The sequence below is a fragment of the Giraffa tippelskirchi genome, chromosome 4, assembly GCF_054371585.1.
Source record: "Giraffa tippelskirchi isolate mGirTip1 chromosome 4, T2T-mGirTip1v1.2.pri, whole genome shotgun sequence".
Lineage (NCBI taxonomy): Eukaryota > Metazoa > Chordata > Mammalia > Artiodactyla > Giraffidae > Giraffa > Giraffa tippelskirchi.
The window spans coordinates 124,435,213-124,457,407 of NC_137278.1; the positions used below are offsets into that span (position 1 = coordinate 124,435,213).

The 22,195-nt window shown below is 41.5% G+C and overlaps 1 protein-coding gene and 1 non-coding gene across 8 annotated transcripts in view; both read left to right on the forward strand.

Moving 5' to 3' along the window:
• Positions 1-22,195, forward strand: part of PLEKHG7 (pleckstrin homology and RhoGEF domain containing G7) — an 86,090-nt gene that overhangs the window by 27,459 nt on the left and 36,436 nt on the right. For 4 of the 7 annotated variants that reach the window (XR_014082547.1, XR_014082549.1, XM_081592126.1 and 1 more), the window contains exons 5-9: positions 7,757-7,855; positions 8,756-8,899; positions 12,574-12,669; positions 13,522-13,623; positions 16,989-17,102. Coding sequence is in view for 5 of the 7 variants with exons in the window: in XM_081592126.1 (XP_081448252.1) it covers positions 7,757-7,855; positions 8,756-8,899; positions 12,574-12,669; positions 13,522-13,623; positions 16,989-17,102 (555 nt within the window). In the remaining 2 variants the exon portion in view is untranslated. The remainder of the gene's footprint in view (positions 1-7,756; positions 7,856-8,755; positions 8,900-12,573; positions 12,670-13,521; positions 13,624-16,988; positions 17,103-22,195) is intronic. The other 3 variants (XM_081592125.1, XM_081592128.1, XM_081592129.1) reach the window with 1 other exon arrangement.
• LOC145504053 (U6 spliceosomal RNA) lies at positions 12,933-13,036 on the forward strand. Its single transcript, XR_014052041.1, has one exon. It is a non-coding gene; the product is annotated as a U6 spliceosomal RNA (small nuclear RNA).

Consider the following 22,195-nt stretch of genomic DNA (forward strand, 5'->3'; position numbering starts at 1 on the left):
CTTTTGCTTATCTGTAAAGCTTTTCATTTTTCCTTCAAAACTGAATGAGATCCTTGCTGGATACAGTAATCTTGGTTGTAAGTTTTTTCCTTTCATCGTTTTCAGTATATCCTGCCATTCCCTTATGACCTGCAGAATTTCTGTTGCAAGATCAGCTGTTAGCCTTATGGGGATCCCCTTATATGTTATTTTTTGCTTTCACCTTGCTGCTTTTAATATTTTTTGTGTTTAACTATCATTAGTTTGATTAATATGTCTTAACATATTTCTTTTTGAGTTCATTCTGTGTGGGACTCTGTAGACTTCCTGGACTTGGATGGCTACTTTCTTTCCCATGTTAGGGAAGTTTTCAGCTATAGTCTCCTCAAATATTTTCTCAGACCTTTTGTTTTCCTCTTTTTCTTCTGTTGTTGTTCATTTGCTCAGCCGTGTCTGACTCTTTGTGACCCCATGGACTGCAGCAGGCCAGGCTTCCCTGTCTTTCACCATCTCCCAGAGCTTGCTTAAACTCATGTCCATTGAGTCAGTGATGTCATCCAACCATCTCATCCTCTGCTGTTCCCTTCTCCTCCTGCCTTCAATCTTTCCCAGCATCAGGGTCTTTTTTAATGAGTCAGTTCTTCCCATCAGGTGGCAAAGTATTGGAGTTTCAGCTTCAGCATCAGTCCTTCCATGAATATTCAGGACTGATTTCTTTTAGCATGGACTTGTTGCAGTCCAAGGGGCTCTCAAGAGTCTTCTCCAACACCACAGTTCAAAAGCTTCAATTCTTCATCACTCAGCCTTCTTTATGGTCCAACTCTCACATTCATACATGATTATTGGAAAAACCATAGCTTTGACCATACCAATCTTGGTTGGAAAAGTCATGTCTCTGATTTTTAATATGCTGTCTAGATTTGTCATAGCTTTCCTTCCAAGGAGCAAACATCTTTTAATTTATGGTTGCAGTCACCATCTGCAATGATTTTGGAGCCCAAGAAAATAAAGTCTGTCACTGCTTTCATTGTTTCCCCATCTATTTGCCATGAAGTGATGGGACAGGATGCCATGATCTTCATTTTTTGAATGTTGAGTTTTAAGCCAGCTTTTTCACTCTCACTTTCATCAAGGGGTTCTTGAGTTCCTCTTCTCTTTTTGCTTATTAGGGTAGTGTCATCTGCATATCTGAGGTTATTGATATTTCTCCCAGCAATCTTGATTCCAGTTTGTGCTTCCTCCAGCCCAGCATTTCTCATGATGTACTCTGCATATAAGTTAAATAAGCAGGGTGACAATATACAACCTTGACGTACTCCTTTTCCTATTTGGAACCAGTCTGTTGTTCCATGTCCAGTTCTAACTGTTGCTTCCTGACCTGCATACAGGTTTCTCAGGAGGCAGGTCAGGTGGTCTGGTATGCCCATCTCTTTCAGAATTGTCCTCAGTTTGTTGTGATCCACACAGTCAAAGGCTTTGGCATAGTCAATAAAGCAGAAATAGATATTTTTCTGGAACTCTCTTGCTTTTTCGATGATCCATCAGATGTTGGCAATTTGATCTCTGGTTCCTCTGCCTTTTCTAAAACCAGCTTGAACATTTGGAAGTTTACGGTTCACATATTGCTGAAGCCTGGCTTGGAGAATTTTGAGCATTACTTTACTAGCATGTGAGGTGAGTGCAATTGTGTGGTAGTTTGAGCATTCTTTGACATTGTACTTCTTTGGAATTGAAATGAACACTGACCTTTTCCAGCCCTATGGCCACTGCTGAGTTTTCCAAATTTGCTGGCATATTGAGTGTAGCACTTTAATAGCATCATCTTTTAGCATTTTAAATAACTCAGCTGGAATTCGATTACCTCCACTAGCTTTGTTTCTAGTACAGCTTCCTAAAGCCTACTTCACTTCACACTCTAGGATGTCTGCTCTAAGTGAGTGACCACACATTGTGGTTATCTGGGTCATTAAGACCTTTTTTGTGTGTTTCTTCTGTGTATTCTTGGCCCTTCTTCTTAATATCTTCTGCTTCTGTTAGTTCCATCCCATTTCTGTCCTTTATTGTTCCCATCTTTGAATGAAATGTTCCTTGGTATCTCTAATTTCTTGAGGAGATCTCTAGTCTTTCCCATTCTATTGTTTTCCCCTCTTTCTTTGCATTGTTCCCTTAGGAAGACTTTCTTATTGTTCTTCTCATTGAAGGTCCTTGTTAAACATTTATTATATCTTCTTGATCCATGCCTTCATTCTGTTTATCTGTGCCTCCATTTTATTTTCACGATTTTGGGTCATCTTTACTATCATTACTCTGAATTCTTTTTCAGGTAGACTGCCTATTTCCTCTTCATTTGTTTGGTCTTGTGGGTTTTTACCATGTTCCTTCATGTGCTACATGTTTCTCTGTCTTTTTATTTTATGTAATTTACTGTGTTTGGAGTCTCCTTTCTGCAGGCTGGAAGGTCATAGTGCCTATTTGTGGAACCTGCCCCCAGTGCGTGGTATTGGACCAGTGCCTTGTGAAGGTTTCCTGATTGAGGGGACTTATACCTATGATCTGGTGGATGGAACTGACTCTTGTCTCTCTGAAGGGCAATGTTTTGTCCAGCAGTGTGTTTAGGGTGTCTTTGGGCTTGATGTGGCTTTCAGCAGCCTGTCTGCTAATGGGCAGGGTTATGTTCCTATTTTGCTGAAGGGTTGACATGAGGCGTCTGGCACTGGAGCTTACTGGCTTTTGAGTGGGACCTGGTCTTAGTGTTAAGATAAAGGCCTTTGGGAGAACTCTTGCCAAATAATGTCTCATGGAGTTGGGGATTCTCTCGTGGTCCAAAGTCCTGACTCGGGTCTCCCAACTTGGAGATTCAAGCATGACCTCTTACTGTAGCACCAAGACTTCACAGGCCATACAGAAGACAAAACTCCAAGCCAGTTGGTGCAAGCAACACTCACCAACCAAGAACACCCAAAGAAACTCACAGACTTGTAAAGAGAAGAGAGAAAATAGAAAAAAAGGAATAAAAACAGGAATCAAAAACAAAGAGAGCAGTCATGCCAATAAACAAACCCATAAATGAAAATGAATACTAAAATCTAGACTAGCAAAAAGACAAAATCAAAAATATGGGGGAAAATGCAGTATAACTAAAGAGTACTGTAAAAATAGGAAAAAAGTAAAGTAAGTTTATTTAAAAATAAGATGCTTTTTAAAAAGGAAAGAATAAGTTAAAAAGTAAAAAGTAAAGGAATAAGAACAGCATTACAACAATACACAAGGAGAGAGTGGTATGAGAAGAATGTCCTCCTGAGTGCTCCATTGTCCTGTCCACACAGTGTGCACCAGACAGTCTGCCTACTCAGAAAGTCCTCCAGTATTTCTGGGAAAGTCTCTGAACCTGCTGTGGATGCTGTGGGGTCAGTTCAGACTCAGATCTGGCCTTACTCTCGCTTGTACTTGCTCCCCAAATCCACAGTTGCCCCCAAAGTCCAGAGTCTCAGGCTAATTGCAGAGATTTAATCTGCTGCACCTATGGCTGCTGCTGCTGCTAAGTCGCTTCAGTCATGTCCGACTCTGTGCGACCCCATGGACGGCAGCCCACCAGACTCCCCCGTCGCTGGGATTCTCCAGGCAAGAACACTGGAGTGGGTTGCCATTTCCTTCTCCAATGGCTACAGGAGTGAATTCCCCTCCTCTTCTTTATTCACACAGCCCCTGGTGCTCCACTTTGGTTTGGGGCCCAGCTCTGTTTGTGGGCCACCCTCAAGTGTCTTTCCCACCCAGACCAGCGGGGACAGAAGTAGCAGCTCATTAAGACTCACTTGCTCAGTCAGGCTGGGAAGAAGGTCTTTGGAAGCCTCAGGTGGGGAGTGCCTGCTGCAGCCAAGGCCTATGGCAAGTTTCCACAGTCTGAGGTGGGTCGTGCACTCTCCCAGAGGGATTTGCCCTGGGTCCTGTGTCTCTCGGTAGAGCTAAGTTGCATAGGCTCCCAGGAAAGTATGGGTTGTAACCTGTGCCGGCTCACAGCCTGATGACAGCTGCTACCTCTACAGTTGGGACCGCAGCGGCGGTATTTTGTCCCCTGCCTCAGGCCTTCTCCTTGGCGTTGGCAGTGGCCAATTGGCTTGCATTCCCCACTCTGGGATCATAAACTGCAGTTGCATCTAGTTCTGCCACTGGTGCTCACTGGCTTAGGTGGTGGCTTTGGCCAGGCATATCTATCACTTGTTCAGTCACTAAGTTGTATCCGACTCTTTGCCACCCCATTAACTGCAGCATACAAGGCTTCCCTGTCCTTCACTGTCTCCCAAAGTTTGCATAAACTCACGTTCATTGAGTCGGTAATCCCATCTAACCATATCATCCTCTGTCACCCCCTTCTCGCCCTCAATCTTTCCCAGCATCAGGGTCTTTTCCAGTGAGACGGCTTTTCACATCAGGTAGCCAAAGTATTGGAGCTTCAGCCTCAGTCCTTCCAATGAATATTCAGGGTTGATTTTCTGTAGGATTGACTGGTTGGATCTCCTTGCAGTCCAAGGGACTCTCAAGTGTCTTCTCCAACACCACAGTTCAAAAGCATCAATTCTTGGGTGCTCAGCCTTCTTTATGGTCCAACTCTCACATCCATATATGAGTACTAGAAAAACCGTAGCTTTGACCATATGGACTTGTGTCAGCCAAGTGATGTCTCTGCTTTTGAATATGCTGTCTAGATTTGTCATAGCTTTTCTTCCAAGGAGCAAGCGTGTTTTAATTTCATTGTTGCAGTCACCATCTGCAGTAATTTTGGAGCCCAAGCCCCATCTGTCACTGTTTCCATTGTTTCCTCATCTATTTGCCATGAAGTGATGGGACTGGATGCCATTATCTTAGTTTTTTTGCATGTTGAATTTCAAGCCAGTTTTTCACTCGCCTCTTTCACCCTCATCAAGAGGTTCTTGAGTTTGTCTTCAGTTTCTGCCATTAGAGTGGTATCATCTACATATCTGAGGTTGTTGATATTTCTCCCAGCAGTCTTTATTCCAGCTTGAGCTTCATCCAGCCTGGGATTTTGCATGATGTACTCTTCTTATAAGCTAAATAACCATGTCCAGTTCTAACTGTTGCATCCTCTCCTGCATACAAGTTTCTCAGGAGGCAGATTAGATGGTCTGGTATTTCCATCTCTAAGACTTTTCCATGGTTTGTTGTAATCTACACAACCAAAGGCTATAGCATAGTCAAGGAAGCAGAAGTAGATGTTGTTTTGAAATTCCCTTTGCTTTTTCTACAATCCATCACCTCCACTGTCTTTGTTCGTAGTAATGCCTCCTAAGGCCCATTTGACTTCACACTCTAAGATATCTGGCTGTAAGGGAGTGATTACACCATCATGGTTATCTGTGTCATTAAGACCTTTTTTATACAGTTCTTCTGTATATATCTCCCTCTGGGGTTGCGCAATTCACAGCTGTTGCTCATCCCACCTATGGCATTTTTGAAGGTGAGTTCCTGCGATCCTCCAACGCAGGGAGTTAGAGGCTCCCTGCTGCAACGATCTCTTGCCTCTCTGAGAGACTCAGTCTTTTCCCTGGACTCCCTCAGCTGTGTCCTACCAGCCTTCTCAGAATATCTTCAGAGCAGTCAACACTGGTGCTCCTCCTGGGGTCCTGCTCCTGAAGCCTGAGCACCCAGCCCCGACTCACAGCAGTGGGCATGAGTGCAAGCCACTTCTCAGCTGGGAAGTGCTGTTTGGCAACGAACTCTGTGGTGAATTCTCTCTGTTTAGCCTTCTGAGCGCCTGTTGCTTTGTTCCCCTCTGAGGTTCCAAAACCCCCTTGTCCTCACCCGTGAGGGGGTTTCTGAATGTGCTGGAACTTTTCCTCCTTCACAGCTCCCTCCCCAGGGTGCTGGTCCCCATCCCAAAATCTTTTTTTTTTTTTTTTTAATCTTTATCTTTTTCCCTCCCTCATTCTGAGAAGATTGGCCTGCCTTTTTGGAAGTCAAGGGTCTTCTACCAGCATTCAAAATGTATTCTTTATGAGTTGATCCACAGGCAGATGTATTTTTGATGTATTTGTGGGAAGGAAGTTGATCTCCCCATCTTATTCCTCCACCATCTTGAAAGTCCCCCCACCTCTTAGTTATTAAATTCGAGCCCTGAGAATTAACCTTGACTTGTTTTCTTTATCTTCTATATTCTCTCAAATACCCTTAACATCTTCTCAGTGCCTCTCCACCAGAAGCCAATGCCACCATAGCGGAAGGAGCACAGCTTCCAGCAATGGGTCTGTAACTCTAAAGAGTTAATGTTTCCTTTGAGAGGACTGTCCCTTCCTTTCTCACTATCATATCCACCAAGCATTTTTGTCGGGAGGTTGGTCAGATCCTTAGAAAGCCACAGTGAGTGTTCTTCAAAGTAGAGGGCTGGCGCCCACTTTCCCCATGTCCAATCCGTCTTCCATTGCCTCAACTTCCTTATTTTCCAACTGACTGCTGATTTTTAATTTCCACAACATGCAGTCACTGTGGTTTCAGACATCAACAAAAGGCACATGTCCCAATTGCTGTAGGAGGTCCCCAACCAGCTGCAAGATTTCTCGGCTACTATGAAGTTAATAAGTCTCTAATAAGTTTCTTCTTTTGGTGCCATAACCCTAGCAGAGAATTCAGCCATGGCCCTTTAGCACTTTTTGAAATTATTACAGGGTTGCCTTTCCAACACACAGGGAGCTACATCCCCACAATAGCAGATAAGCCTTCCTTCTCTGGCTCCTTTACCTAAAGTTGAATGATGTCCACCAAACCACTTAGATCCACAGCAGCATCATTCACCCTGAAGCAATACAGCAAGTTAAAATGTTGTCTGTGATAAACATTCATTTGAAAGGCAGCCAAGTTGACTTTAGAAAGCCTTGCATTGTTACTTGATAGTTTCTTCCTGGTTTAGCTTCTTCCTCTCTCTAAAGGTAAAATTAACTCTTAAAATGAGTAATTCATGATGTTGCAAGAGAATAGTGAATGAGTCATAAAAATTAAAAAGTCACAATAGAGTAAGTTTCAAAAAGATATATGAATGTGATACCATTAAAAATTAATTATAAATACAATAAGAAAAATGTTTTCAATAATTACCTGGGGGTGGGGAGAGCCAGTGGAAATTACAGGTAACTTTGATTTTCTTTGTGGTTTTGTTTCTCAAGTTTTCTACAGCTACCATATATTACCTTTGAACCTGATTCTTTTAACTAATATTATTTAAAATAAAAATTATAACAAAGATAAGTAGGTGTTCCACTCTAAGGAAACTAGAGTTTCTAGCATATCCTAGTATTCTGCAGCTGAGAATTACTGTATTGGGAAGTTCCTTTAATACTCTGGACTTTATTTAGTCATCTGCTACATGAGGGGTTGAACTAGGATCTCCAGGGCCCCTTCTGATGATAAAGTCCAACAGAAAAGTTAGACTGTGAAGGAATAACTTTTGCAGAGTGCACACTAGACAGAAATCCATCTAATTGCTATACGGCTGTTCTGCTTTTATGGCTCTGGCTTTTTTTTTTAATTAGTAAAATGAGAAGTTTGGCTCAGCCATCTTCACCAGCCTTTCTCCTCCATGTCTGATATTCTGAACTCCTGTGGGTCAGACTCTGGCTCAGAAATGGCTTTTCACCTGTTAGTAGTTCATAAACAAAATGCACAGCCTGATCTCCTGTATGTGGGACCGTGAAACAAAGATGCTGAGGCTGCCAGAGGTGTATCATTAAAAGAATTCAAGTTTGAAAATCCTGTTCTTACAATCTCTTAGCAGGGCAAAGACAAGCACAAGCATATATATGATCTGGAAGACTGCCTGTCCTCTTTGAAGATTACAGACTTCAGGGACTATGAGTTCCACACCCTGAAGGTATCTCCTGATTTGTTTTCTGTGTGGCTTCTTTTTTTGTTTTTGTGAGTATTATAAGATGTCAGATTATTGCGTTGTTCATAATAATAGCAAAGTGCAGGAGAGAAGCCCAGACTGGGATAGAAGGAGGTCCACTCTCTCTAAAGCACATTGAAACCTCGGGAAAGTCATTTTATCTTAAATAAAGAAATGGACATGAGAGTACTTTGTAGACCATGAAGTCCTGTACAAATGATAATAGTTGTTACAACTCTTCTCCTCACTAGGCCTTCATTTCCGCATTTGAAAAATAAGCTGGTTTTTATAAGACAATTTCTGATGGTCTCTTTAAACTCTTATTTCATGATTCTTTGGTAATTTCAGCAAGTGTTACTAGTGGAACCTGGATCAGATTTCCCAGTTCTGGGTTTGGGATTCTTTTTAAACTGTAAATAACACGTCCATCCCATGCATGGGAGGAACTGATATCCCAAAGTTGTGCAGAGAGAACTGTGGTTTGGGTAACTCTACCCAGAGGTATGGGCTTCCTGGTGACTCAGACAGTAAAGAATGCCTGCAATGCAGGAGACCTGGGTTCAATCCCTGGGTCAGGAATATCAATCCCTGAGTTGAGAAGATTCCCTGAAGAAGGGAATATGTCTGCCCACTCCAGTTGGAGAATTCTGTGGTCATAGGAACCTGGTAGACTATAATCCATGGGGTCCCAAAATGTCATACAGGACTGAGCAACTAACACTTTTACTTTTTCACTTTTATCCAGAGGGGTGCCTGGGGCTTGCAATGGGAAATCAAGATTCAGGGGATTGCTTGTTTCTGCTGCCCTACAAGTCCAAGAAAGGACAACAGGTCAACCCATCAAGGTGGAAACGTTTTTGTTCTCTCTTTTTCTCCCACATACAGGATAAGACCTGGAATGAAGTCATGGAAATGCATCAGAAACTTCCTACTAATCAGTTAGACTTGAGAAAGCAGCAAGAGGCTGTGTGGGAACTCTTCACGAGTGAATGCACTTATTTTTTGGACCATTTATTAGTTCTTAAAATGGTAATGCTGGCTTTAATTTTTGTTAGATGGAAAACATTGGTTCTTTGGGGACTTGTTTTTTTTTTTCCATGCTGAAGAAAGGTGGGAGGCTCCCCTCTTTCAGGGGATCTTAAGGAAATTTTACTTATCTTTGGTTATCTGCAACTTGGTTTCTCTCCATTCTTTTCTTAAACATAGATTCTGAGGATTGGGTGAGACCTTCTCAGTAAACTAGTCCAGCTCTCCATGTGATGTCTGAATTTCTTCTGCCTGATTCGCACCCTGTGTTTACACACTATTCAAGTCAGGAAGCTCACAACCACCTTCAAGGCAGCCATTCCATCTCTGGTCAGCTTGCTCTTTGGGCTCTTTTACTCCCTTATGATCAGTCCCAAGCGTTTTGTCAGCTATGGAGCCACAGTCACAGATTTACAGGACAACCATCCGTGTGTAACACAAGGAGCTTGGATTGTACAGTGTGTTCATGATGTCTGTCATGAAAATGGTGCCCCTGAAGTTGTATAGTGCAGTGGTCCTGATCTGGGGAGGCTCTGAGCAGAGAACTCCTTGTAGAAGAACCACAGGGCAGGGGGTAGGAAGGGAGAAAATGCCTTCTAAGACCACAGGAGAGGATGGACCACATTGCTGCCAAGGTTGCCTCTGCCATAAGCACTTTCGAATCCTGGCATCTCTCTTACCCAGGAAAAGGCACTGTTTTGGGACACATGAGTTCAAGTCCTAGGTCTGCCTCTGACTTGCCTTGGGAACTTAAAGTCTAGTCTTCCATTTCATAAAACAGAAGATTCTTTCTGTCACGGTCCAGATAGTAAATATTTTGGGCTTTGCCAACCATGTGGTCTTTATTTCAACTACTCAACTCTTCTGTTGCAGTGCAAAAGAAGCTATAGATAATTTGTGAAGAAATGTGTGTGGCTGTGTTAAAATAACACCTTATTTACAAAAATGGTTGGCAGACCTGATTTATCCCACAGCATGTCTTTTGTTATTCCTGTTCTAAGCTATAAGAGGGATGACAATACCATAAGATGTGGTCATTGTGATGACCAGATTAGTTTCCTTTGAAATCTATCAAGTGCCATACAAATGTTAGTTATTTACTGTAAGTAAGATTTTTTGTGTCAGTCATTGCTAAGTACTTTACCAGCAAAATGCAAACAGCAAAGACACTCAGAAAATTAAAACTTGGAGATTGTTTCAGTTAGGATACAGAAAACTAGTTAAGTAAGACAGTATATTATCGACCTATGTAACCATAAAGCCCAGAGGTGAGAGAGAATACAAGGTTAGTTTGATCAAGGGGCTCAAAATCAAGGACAGAATTTCTTTTCGTGTCTCGTACCTGCCTTCCATGGTCTGAGCGTCATCCTATGGCCAGCTTCTGTTACAGTCACAGAGTGGCTGTTGTCCTTGAGGCTATGGAGAGAGTAAGAAATAGAAAGGGGAGGGAGGGAGAGAAAGAGACAGAAGTCTTTTCTTAACATTCATGGCCAGAGTCTTGATTTTTGTTCAGTTTGGACTGGTTTAAGTCACATGCACACTGTTGAACCAGCTACTGTGTTAAGGAAGGAGGGTGCTCGTTGTCTTAAGGCAATCACATTCAAGGAGTGAGGAAGGGCAGATACTGAGGTGACAGCTGGGATAATGCTGGGGAAAGGGGAGCACTGAAGCTGAGTGGGAACCAATAGATGTTCATTACAGAGCACTCACCTCATGAGCTCCACTGCCTTCCTTTGCCCTAATAAACAAAACAGAACTTCCTGTCCCACTGTCAACTACATAAGCTTTTTAAATTAGCATTTTCTGTTTAAAAGAAGCTCAATTAGTGTTTATTTTCAACCCCCTTCCCTGGTATTTAGAGTATATAAGTACCTCCCTTTACACAATCAATATAAATTTCCCAAAGTTGCTTGTAAATTGGAATTTTGTAACTCAAATTCACTGAAAGACTCAATATTTTTCTTAAATGGCAAAAAATTCTATAAAGCAAAGAATCTTTTTTTAAAATTTATTTTAATTGGAGGCTAATTACTTTACAATATTGTGGTGGTTTTTGCCATACATTCACATGAATCAGCCATGGGTGTACATGTGTTCCCCATCCTGACCCTCCCTCCCACCTCCCTCCCCATCCCATCTCTCAGGGTCATCCCAGTGCACCAGCCCTGAGCACCCTGTCTCATGCATCAAACCTGGACTGGCGATCTATTTCACATATGTAATATGCATGTTTCAATGCTATTCTCTCAAATCATCCCACCCTCGCCTTCTCCCACAGAGTCCAAAAGTCTGTTTTTTACATCTGTGTCTCTTTTGCTGTCTCACATATAGGGTCATTATTACCATCTTTCTAAATTCCATATGTATGCATTAATATTGGTGTTTATTGGTATTGGTGTTTTTCTTTCTGACTTACTTCGCTCTGTATAATAGGCTCCAGTTTCATCCACCTCATTATAACTGATTCAAATGCATTCTTTTTAATATTCCATTGTATATATGTATCACAGCTTATCGATTCATCTGCCGATGGACATCTAGGTTGCTTCCATGTCCTGGCTATTGTAAATAGTTAAAGCAAAGAATCTTATACAACAAAGATGATTTCTTCAGAATGTCCCCAACTTATCTGAAGTCATGATTTCTGTTTCTTACTGCTATATGTTTTAAATGCTTAGATACTGACAGATTTCCAGACAACTGGTACTCCCTAGATTGTGGGAAGCTCTAAATCGGTGGTTCTCAAAAGTGTGGTCCCTGAACCAGCAGCATCAGGATCACTTGGGAACTTGTTAGAGATCCATATTCTCATATCTCATCAGAGACCTACTGAATCAGAAAGGCTTGGGGTAGGGCCTGCTAATCTCTGGTTTAACAAGGCCTCTAAATGATTCTGATGCAAGTTCAAGAACCATTTACTGCATTGATTAAGTAATATGGAAATAGGAATTGGAAAACGGTGATCTAAAGCCCAATCTTTTCATACCTGTAATTCTTGACTTACTTGGCGCCTCTGAATGCTTCATCATATTGATAACAGAGTATTCCTATTTCAATAAATTGATCTCTCTTTAGTTTACTGAATGAGGGACAGGTTATCTGTGAGGATTGTAGTTTTTCTTGACTTGCTGTAGTTTTCCTATTGTAGGAAAACATCAAGTAACAGTAACATAAAGCCTCTCTTAATGTTTTCATTAATATTTAATGGCTTTATACAAATCTAAACATCTTACCAGTTACCAGATATTCACTCATTAGTTCTCTTTTCAATTTCCTGAAAGTAAAGGACATTTAAGTCTTTTGCAGAGAAAGGAATAAATAAAAACTGTAAATAAATGTTGTTTTGGTCTCAAGTAAGTGCTGCTGGCAAGAAGAGAACCTTGGAGATTTCTTTGGCACTGGGAGAAGAGAAAGCCTGCTTGAACAAATTATGTTCTACAGGAATGCTGTTAGGGCTCACACAGCAATGACTACTACATACAGAAGAGCACATTTCCCATATGTTCTGTGGAGCTTAAATGTCATCATTTGTGTTTAGCACAATTCCTAACCATTGAAAATACTGATCTCTAAGTTGTTTTGTAAAATTATACTCAGGAAGTTTATGTTTAATGTTCTTGCAAAGGGCAAATATCAAAATTGAAAAGCAAAAAATAAGGTTTGTTTATTTCTTTAAGATCTTCATGAATACATTAAAATATCTACAGACTCATGAATATCTCCTGGATGTGGATTTATGGAGACTTTTTGCAAACCTGGAGGAGCTAAGTCAGGTGAGCCAAAGTAGGAAGATTCCGGTAGCCATGTTTTAAAAATCACCAAAGGACCATGAAAATTTATGCTTGTCTCTTTTTGTGGTTTGTATTCCATGTTGGCGTATGGAATATGGTTTCTTCCATATTCCTTCTCCATATAATCTTATGGTCGGGAGTTCAGGTTAATAATAAGGAAATCTTTCCAATAGATTGCAGCCATCAGTTAGCCTTCAATAATATTTTTAAAAATTCTTCTGTGGTTATTTAAGAAAATAATCATAGTGCTCACTTCAGCAGCACATGTACTAAAATTGGAATGAGACAAAGATTATCATGGATCCTGTGCAAGAATGACACACAAATTCAGGAAATGTTCCATGTTTTCTCTAGAATACAAGTTCTGGAACACCTTCTAGAAGTATATACCTTCTAGTGTATACTCAGGAACCCATCTTGTTTGCTGCTTTATCTAGAAGACCTCAAACAGTGCCTCGTGCATAGAAGGACTCAATAAGTAATGTTGGGTACATGAGTTTCCTCAATAAATCATGTTGACTACAAAGAAAGAGAAAAACATATTCCTAAGTGCTCCATCATCATAAATGACTAGTCTCAAATGAATGTTCTTTATCACATATATTATAAATAAAAGCTATCTTTCCTCTAAAAAAGAAGAGAAGAGAGATACTATAGGAATTCATTTATGAGAAAATATACTAGAGAGTAGAAGAAAATAAATCTTTAAATTTTGCCAGGGAGATAAATTGGAAGTAGGAAGCATCTGCAGGAACAAAATTTGAAGTTCGCCGGATATTTATTTCTTACCCCTGCAAGTGTGCCTACTCTGTTTTCCTTTCTCCCTGGCCCTAGACAAGCTTTGGTTTTGTGAACAGTCTTTTCCGTATCTTCAAGGACTACGTTGACACTTGTGAGACTTCACCATCGTTGGATTTTATTTCCGTGCTCACAAAGGTAAAATCCTCTTTGGGATATCTCAGCTTCTGTGTGATAAATTCACCTACCTCTCAGGATGATTGTTTATATTTCCTCGACCATCGTCATCATTGTTATTTCTGGGAAAGTTCTGCCAACACCCTCCCACAAGGGAACCATCCCTTTCTCCACCAATCAACATTTTCAAAAATAAGTCGCAGATTCTGTTTTTTCCATTGTTATCCCTCCTGTGTGAGTTTTATTAATACAAAATCTGCATGCATGGAAAAGCCATTTCCAAGTCTGTTTTTCAAATGACTTCAATTTAAAGCAATATTCACAGCAATAGTTTGTGCAGGCTAATTACATGGTTCAGTTGTTCTTCTAACAAAAGTGCCAGGCTTTCTGAAAGGAATAAAATAAACCTTCAAATCCATCAGCACCCTTAATAAGACTTCTGTGTATTAAAGGAGGAAGACTTGTACCCCTGGTCTGATAAATGCTATTTTTTTTCCTTGAGTAGATAATTTGAACTTTCTCCCCTACTTTGACCTTTTTAATCCTGTTTCTATCTATCATCATTTAGCAAGATTTAAGTTGTTATAATCCATTTTTTAAAATATAGATTAAGATGTATTGACTTGTAAAATTATACTCAGGTTTATGTTTAATGTTCTTGCAAAGGGCAAGTATCAAAATTGAAAAGCAAAAAGTAATGTGCATTACAAAGTACTTACATGTGGGGCTGATAACCTGTACATAATAATGTGCAGAATTAGACATGCCCCTTGCTTTGGGGGAATTTTCACTCTAGTGGGAAAGAAATTAATCGACTAATGACACCAATTATTACATAGTAAAATTGAGATCAGTGCTGGGGAAAAAAGATACATGGGTATTATGAAGGGAAACTTCTAGTTTGGGGCAGATGGTGAGGTAGTTACAGCTAGGAAATTCTTCCTGAGGCAATGATGCTTGAGGTGAGATATGAACAAGGACTATTTAAGAAGGCAAAACAAGTAGAAAACTAGGCATAAAGTGGGGAGATCCTTCAGTGAACTTTGGAAGCAGATTAGAATAAGAAAAGCTTTGAAAAACAGGAGAAAGAATGTAAAGTGTTGGAAATTAGCTAAAATCTCAGGATCTCCCAATTCCTTTAGAGTCAGAAATTATTTTTTTTAGGACCATTGCATGCTACACATTTTTTCTTTTTGTTGAACAAAGGGCAGAGCCCTTAGTAAGTTAGATAATGAGCATGATTGGATGGATGTGTGTTGGTTCAGGGTCTGAAGGTCCCCTTGGTTTTCTTGATAATTTCTGTACTCCATCAAGGGCTAGGACAACTGGCAAGCTCTCTCCACTTGGCTCCTTGGACTAACCTGGTCCATCTCCTTGGACTAACCTGGCCATCCTCCTCTAATGGTGATGGGAAGAAGCACAAAAGAGCATCAACACCCGTTATAGGTCCGAGTATATCATTCCTCTGCTGGTCTTGGAGCATCTCCAAGGGTGAGGGGTAGCTGCGGCTGTCTCTTGGGACATAGAAGCTGTGGCAGACGTATCTGGGAGTATTCATCTGAAGGCTGACATGTTGCTTGGGACATTAGCAACAGGACGTGGCACCTTAAAAATAATTTTTAATTCGGTTTTTAGTGAATAGTCTGAAGAAATACCAACTTTCCATCAAAACACGTAAGTAGTCTGACTCAGTCTGCTCAGGCTCTGTGTAACAAAGTGCCACAAGCTGGGTAGCCTGTAAACAACAGAAATCAATTTCTCAGTGTTCTAGAGGGTGGACGTTCAGTGCCAGGGTGGCAGCCAGGTCATGTGAGGGCCCTCTTCTCGTCACAGACTTCTCGTCATATTCTTCACGTAGCGGAGAGGGCCAGAGAGCTCTCTGGAGTCTCTTTTGTAAGGGCATTAATTTCATTCATGGAGGCTCCACCTTTGGGACCTCATCGTCTCCGGAAGGGTCCACCTCCTCCAATACCATCACCTTGGGGGTTAGGATTCAACATGTGAATTTGAGGGGGACGCAGCTGTTCAGACCATAGCATACGTGTCCTTATAGCCTAGTAAAGCATGGACTCTTCACGGAAAGTCTATAATGATAGCCATATATGAATGCTTGCTGATATGTTACAGATGCACAAAGGTGGGCTGCAAAAGTTTTTCCTAAATTTAAAAAGGCCTGTGTCAGGTTAAATTCAGTTGTGCCACGGAAAGAAACTCCAAATCTCAGTGGCTTGGTTCACATCTCACTCATGCTGTGTTCCTGCTTTGTCATTGTCCTCACTCTGGGACCCTGCTGAAGGAGCAGCCACCACCTGGGATGTCACCCCGTCTCCAGGGCAAAAACATGAAAGACTGAGGCAGAACGCTCACTGACTCTTCAAGTTTCTGGCACATCTGTTCACATTCATCAGCCTCAGAAAGTCCCATGGCCAGGCCTACCCTCAGTGGTAATTGAGGTAATGTAATGTGTATCCTTACACACTGGCCACCTGCCTTATTCTAATATAAATTTGATATGGCTTAAGACTGTGTAGTCATTATAACAAGTTTAGGACATTACATAAGAATAGTGAAGAAAGGGAAAGGCAAGTGTCAGATTAGGTAAGACAAGTACATAAAATGCTCGCTGTGAAACAGTACATTTAATGAGGTCCCCCAGATTTGACTGTTTTTTAGAAGCTGCCAGGAGAATTCAGTTTGTGGATATTTTTGCAAAAGATTTGATGAAGAGTTAGATGTTGTTACTTTAACCACATACTATTAACACAGGCTTAGGCAGTGTCTGTTACCAGGTACCATGCAGCCTGTGTAGGCCTCAACGAAACATAAGTGCAAGTAAAGGGTGAATTAAATCAAGATGTCCCAAATAGAATTTTTTTTTAAAAAGGCAAAAAAAAGCAATTTATTGAGGAATTGTTGTTGTTCAGTCGCTAAGTTGTGTCCAACTCTTTGCGACCTCGTGAACTGCAGCACACCAGGCTTCCCTGTCCTTCACTATCATCTGAGTTTGCTCAAACACATGTCCATTGAATCGGTGATGCCATCCAACCATCTCATCCTCTGTCACCCCCTTTCCTCCTGCCCTGAATCTTTCCCAGCATCAGGATCTTTTCCAGTGTGTTGGCTCTCTGCATCAGGTGGCCAGAGTATTGGAGCTTGAGCTCCAGCATCAAGCTTTCCAGTTGAGGAGTTAATGGTTTATTATAGGGATACCATTTTTTAATAGTGTTTATTTTGATGATCACCTGTTTCTCTCCATGCAGACATGGTTCCTGCTTGATAATGGTGTGTCCCCAATTTTCCCTGCTTTGGTTACCGATAAAAGTGAAGAGACGGTCTCTCTGTGCTTTTGCATCCACTCACTCTCTCGTGCCCTTCTCCTCTTGCAGTATTTCCGAGGTAGCCTGTGTCAGAGCCACCAGACCTACTGCCTGAACTACTCGGCCGCTGTCTTTTATCTTGAGAGCCTGAAGCAGAGACATGACTTCGGAATTTATTTAAAAGTAAAGTACCTTTTTCTTTTATATTTTCCCTGAGACTCTTTGGATGTAACAGATACTAGGAACTGTTAGACCCAAATTAAATGGAACATGCCAGTGCCAGTGAAGCCGCTCAGTCATTTCTGACTCTTTGCAACCCAATGGACTGTAGCCCGCCAGGCTCCTCCATCCGTGGAACTTTCCAAGCAAGAGTACTGGAGTGAGTTGCCATTTCTTTCTCTAGGGGATCTTCCCAACCCGGGGATCAAACCCAGGTCTCCCACAATGCAGGCAGACACTTTACCATCTGAGCTACCAGGGAAGCCCAATGGAACATGAGGGAAATAAATGATCAGCCATACATTTTAACTACAAACCTGCTTTCCTTAGGAACACATCATCCACTGCAGCATTAGGATTTTAAATAGTGCTTATCTGGAAACATCATATCACCTAATGTCCCTCCTGACATTTTAACTGGGGATTTAAAATGTTTTATTTGTCCACTGGTTTGTTTTTAGAAGAAATTGGTGAGAAAACTACAGTAAGGATTGAGGTTTTATTTGTGATACACGTCTGGCTCTTGTAGGATCTGGTCCCAGCGAGGTCCTATTGCACAAAAGCTTGGTGCACCACTTCCACTGTATTCTATGTGAGTGGCGCTCCCTAGAGAACATCATAGTGCACAGTGTAAATGCTGTCCCTAAGTAGTCCAGCATGGCAGCTGTGGGTCCCAAGCGTTATTCAATTCAGTCGCTCAGTCATGTCCGACTCTTTGCAACCCTATGTACTGCAGTGCGCTGGGCTTCCCTGTCCATCACCAACTCCCGGAGCCTACTCAAACTCATGTCCATCGCATCGGTGATGCCATCCAACCACCTCATCCTCTGTTGTCCCCTTCTCTTCCCACCTTCAATCTTTCCAGGCATCAGGGTCTTTTCCAATGAGTCAACTCTTCGCATGAGGTGGCCAAAGTATTGGAGTTTCAGCTTCAACATCAGTCCTTCCAATGAACACCCAGGACTGATATCCTTTAGGATGGACTGGTTGGATCTCCTTGCAGTCCAAGGGACTCTCAAGAGTCTTCTCCAACACCACAGTTCAAAAGCATCAGTTCTTCGGTGCTCAGCTTTCTTTATAGTCCAACTCTCACATCCATACATGACTACTGGAAAAACCAAAGCTTTGACTAGACGGATCTTTGTTGGTAAAGTAATGTGTCTGCTCTTTGATATGCTATCTAGGTTGGTTGTAACTTTTCTTCCAAGGCGCAAGCGTCTTTTAATTTCATGGCTGCAGTCACCATCTGCAGTGATTTTGGAGCCCCAAAAAATAAAGTCTCTCACTGTTTCCACTCTTTCCCCATCTATTTGCCATGAAATGATGGGACCAGATACCATGATCTTTGTTTTCTGAATGCTGAATTTTAACCCAACTTTTTCACTCTCCTCTTTCCCTTTCATCAAGAGGCTCTTTAGTTCTTCTTCACTTTCTACCATAAGGGTGGTGTCATCTGTGTATCTGAGGTTATTGATATTTCTCCCAGAAACCTTGATTCCAGCTTGTGCTTCATCCAGCTCGGCATTTCACATGATGTGCTCTGCATATAAGTTGAATAAGCAGGGTGACAATATACAGCCTTGACGTACTCCTTTTCCTATTTGGAACCAGTCTGTTGTTCCATGTCCAATTCTAACTGTTGCTTCTTAACCTGCATACAGATTTCTCAGGAGGCAGGTCAGATGGTCTGGTATTCCCATCTCTTGAAGAATTTACCACAGTTTGTGATCCACACAGTCAGAGGCTTTGGCATAGTCAATAAAGCAGAAGGAGATGTTTTTCTGGAACTCGCTCACTTTTTTGATGATCCAGTGGATGTTGGCAATTTGATCTCTGGTTCCTCTGCCTTTTCTAAATCCAGCTTGAACATCTGGAAGTTCACGGTTCACGTACTGTTGAAACTTGGAGAATTTTGTGCATTATTTTGCTAGCTTGTGAAATGAGTGCAGTCGTGAGGCAATTTGAACATTCTTTGGCATTGCCTTTCTTTGGGATTGGAATGAAAACTGACCTTTTCCAATCCTGTGGCCACCGCTGAGTTTTCCAAATTTGCTGGCATATTGAGTGCAGCACTTTCACAGCATCATCTTTGAGGATTTGAAATAGCTCAACTGGAATTCCATCACCTTTACTAGCTTTGTTCATAGTGATGCTTCCTAAGGCCCACTTGACTTTGCATTCCAGGATGTCTGGAAGCACAAGCTCTAGGTGAGTGATCACACCATCGTGGTTATCTGGGTCATGAAGATCTTTTTTGTACAGTTCTGTGTATTCTTGCCCCCTCTTCTTAATATCTTCTGCTTCTGTTAGGTCCATACCTTTTCTGTCCTTTCCCCATCTTTGCATGAAATGTTTCCTTGGTGTATATAATTTTCTTGAAGAGATCTCTAGTCTTTCCCGTTCTGTTGTTTTCCTCTATTTCTTTGCATTGATCACTTAGGAATGCTTTCTTATCTCTCCTTGTTATTCTTTAGAACTCTGCATTCAGGTGGGTATATCCTTTTCTCTTTTGCCTTTAGCTTCTCTTCTTCTCTCAGCTATTTGTAAAGCCTCGTCAGAAAACCATTTTGCCTTTTTGCGTTTCTTTTTCTTGGGGATGGTCTTGATCACTGCCTCCTGTACAGTGTCATGAACCTCTGTCAATAGTTCTTCAGGCCCTTGTCTATCAGATCTAATCACTTGAATTTATTTGTCACTTCCACTGTATAATCGTAAGGGATTTGATTTAGGTCATACCTGAATGGTCTAGTACTTTTCCCTACTTTCCTCAATTTACGTCTGAATTTGGCAGTAAGGAGTTCATGATCTGAGCCACAGTCAGCTCCTGCTCTTGTTTTTGATGACTGTATAGAGCTTCTCAAAGAATATAATCAATCTGATTTCGGTTGACGATCTGGTGATGTCCATGTGTAGAGTCTTCTCTTGTGTTGTTGGAAGAGGGTGTTTGCTATGACCAGTGCGTTCTCTTGACAAAACTCTGTTAGCCTTTTACCTGCTTCGTTTTGTACTCGAAGGCCAAATTTGCCTGTTACTCCAGGTGTTTATTGATTTCTTAACTTTGCATCCAGTCCCCTATAATGAAGAGGACATCTTTTTTGGGTGTTAGTTCTAGAAGGTCTTGTAGGTCTTCATAGAGCTGTTCAACTTCAGCTTCTTCAGCATCACTGGTCAGGGCATAGACTTGGATTACTGTGACACTGAATGGTTTGCCTTGGAAACGATCAGAAATCATTCTGTTGTTTTTGAGATTGCACTGTGATGGCTACTCCATTTCTTCTAAGGAATTCTTTCCCACAGTAGTAGATATAATGGTCATCTGAGTTAAACTCACCCATTTCAGAACAAGGGATTTGTGCTAGGGACCTTCAGTGTTTGCAAATAAGCAAAACTGGAAAAAATTTTCCTTGACTTCTCTAGTTCCTTTGACCATCACCCCCTGCCCACGCTGGTTTTTTGGGGTTTTTTTTTGACATATCTTTAGTCTGAACTGTACCTTTTAGTATTATGCCACAGCTCTTTTTATGACCCAAGAAAATGGTCCATGCCTTTCCGGAAAGCCGTGCAGCTGCAAGAAGCACCTGCCAGAGCATCACCTCAGAGCCGTAGGAGGAACAGCCACTACACAGAGCTCCCAGTAACTTTTAGCTGTGAATCAGAGCATCTTTCCCATGGCCAGAATGTGCCAGGAAACCTGGGCGTGGCATGAATGATGTTGGGAAGAGCCATGGCGCTATTTTAATAGCTTTAGCCTTTCACTGTTTTCTTTGCTACTCAAACCAAAACCTGAAAGTTCGTTAGATTTCATGATTAATCTTGTTCCAAAACTTGTCCCTGGAAGCTGATAGATGAGACTCCTTGCCAGAGTCTCCCCAGACTCCTCCCCAGACTGGGGAGAATCCAGGTTCACTCCTCTCCCTCCCAAGCTAGCACAAGGTTCAGACACTGTTTTCAAATAACTGTGGAAAATCCCTTAACAATTGTGACACAGAAGTTTACATGTATGAGATACATATAGCATCCAAAGATATTTAGGAAAAAGAATGGGGGATGCACTGTTGTAATGATAACATGTAATATTTCTATAAGCATCATGCTTTGCCAAACACTTTCTCAAACATCCTTTTAGATCTTACCACAAATCTGTGAAGTTGATTACATTGTGTCCCCACATGTCCCTGAGACTCAGGTTATGTGACCTTTGTAAGATCACATGATCAATAGGTGGCAGTAAAAGAACCTGGATAAAGGTCTTCAGGCAAAATACTCCAGTGCACTTTACTCCAGGACTATTTACAACTCCTCAGGGCTACTTCCTGTTGCAAAGGAACCATTAGCATCATGAAACAAAGGTTGAAGGGTCAGGAAGAGGCTTTGGAGGGCTTGCAGGTAAATCTGCCTTCCACAGCCCCAGAGCACAGAACAAAACTTCATCGCAGATTAATAATAATAATGTATAATGATTATACATACAATAATAATGATACAAATACAAAAATGATAATACTAAAAGTGGCTAGTTTGCAAGCATTGGCTGTGGCTGGGCACTATGTTGCATGCTGATCATCTCTGATTTCCCTGTCTGTATAATAACCCTGTAGGATTTAATGTTATCCTCATTTTTCAGAAGCTTAGAATTCAGCAACTTAAAGTTTGTTCAGGGCAGGGGCAGGATTCAAATCTGTCAAGCTGACAACCTTTCTCCTAGGCTTTGACATAAACATTGTTGGAAAACTTACATTTTTGTGGGCTTCCCTGGTGGCTCAGACAATAAAGAATCTGCCTGCAATGCAGGAGACCCAGGTTCATTCCCTGCGTTGGGAACATCCCTTGGAGAAGGGAATGGCCACTCACTCTAGTATTCTTGCCTGGAGAATTCCATGGACAGAGGAGCCTGGTGGGCTACAGTCCATGGGGTCACAGAGTCAGACACAAGTGAGCAACTAACACACTTTCACTTAACATCTTTGTCATTTTATGGACTGCCTGAAATTGGGCTCTGATTGCACTGGGGTGAATTTACTCTCTACACCATGTGTGGCTGGTTTTTGTAAATATCT